Here is a 1,176-nt window from a genome sequence, read left to right as displayed (position 1 = left end):
CTTTGACAACGCTTGTTTACGACAGGCTATTTAGTACTCGTAAAATATGTTGCATCGATCGACGTCTGGTTGAGACATATTTCCGGTTGATTGGGTTTAACTGCAGTGGCTGCTTTTGTGTTTCATTTTTTTTCCCGTTGTTGTTCCGCCTCATAATTTCTTTCATTGGTGTGTATTTCATCTTATTTTTCCTTCTTTTTATTTGTTTTTCTTCTCTGCCTTTTTAAAAAATCTTCTCTTTCTTCTGTAATTTCTATTTTCTCTCGTATTTACTTTCTCCTGTTTCTCACGTTTTGTATACTCTGCATTCTCTTTCCTTGTCTCCCCTTTCTTCGTTCCCTCATCCCTCTTTTTCTCTCACATTCTCCTTTTCTCCTTCTGCCTCGCTACTTTCCCCTCTTCTTCCCCTTCCTTCCTTCCTCCCTCCCTTCCTCCCTCCCTCCCTGCCTCCACCCTTTCTTCACCACATATTCTTCTCGTTTTCACCCATCATCACACTCTCCTCTCCCTCTCTCCCCTTCATCCACATGCTCCTCTCCCTCTCTCCCCTTCACCACATGCTCCTCTCCCTCTCTCCCCTTCACCACATGCTCCCCTCCCTCTCTCCCCTTCACCACATGCTCCTCTCCCTCTCTCCCCTATCACCACATGCTCCTCTCCCTCTCTCCCCTTCACCACATGCTCCCCTCCCTCTCTTCCCCTTCACCACATGCTCCTCTCCCTCTCTCCACTTCACCACATGCTCCTCTCCCTCTCTCCCCTTCACCACAAGCTCCCCTCCCTCTCTCCCCTTCACCACATGCTCCTCTCCCTCTCTCCACTTCACCACATGCTCCTCCCCTCTCTCCCTTCATCACATGCTCCTCTCCTCTTTCCCTTCACCACATGCTCCTCTCCCTCTCTCCCCTTCACCACCTGCTCCTCTCCCTCTCTCCCCTTCACCACATGCTCCTCTCCGTCTCTCCCCCTCACCACATGCTCCTCTCCCTCTCTCCCCTTCACCACATGCTCCTCTCCCTCTCTCCCCCTCACCACATGCTCCTGTTCCATTACCTTTCCCCTTTGTCCCCCGCCAGGCGTCTCCAGTATGCCCCAGCAAAGCAAGGGCGACAACCCGTGGCGTCTTGTGCTAAGGAATTCCTCCTGTCTCCGGGCAAACTGCATCTTCAGGTCACT

At 51.5% G+C, this 1,176-nt stretch overlaps 1 protein-coding gene across 1 annotated transcript in view; it reads left to right on the top strand.

The window, feature by feature from the left end:
• The window catches only part of LOC119590512 (arrestin homolog), an 87,402-nt gene that overhangs the window by 35,599 nt on the left and 50,627 nt on the right, over positions 1 to 1,176 (top strand). The window contains exon 6 of the mRNA XM_037939161.1: positions 1,077 to 1,170. Coding sequence (XP_037795089.1) covers positions 1,077 to 1,170 — 94 coding nt within the window. The remainder of the gene's footprint in view (positions 1 to 1,076; positions 1,171 to 1,176) is intronic.

This window comes from Penaeus monodon, chromosome 27, assembly GCF_015228065.2.
Source record: "Penaeus monodon isolate SGIC_2016 chromosome 27, NSTDA_Pmon_1, whole genome shotgun sequence".
Lineage (NCBI taxonomy): Eukaryota > Metazoa > Arthropoda > Malacostraca > Decapoda > Penaeidae > Penaeus > Penaeus monodon.
Note: the sequence above shows the minus strand (reverse complement) of the source record. Positions and strands in the feature narration are given on the sequence as shown.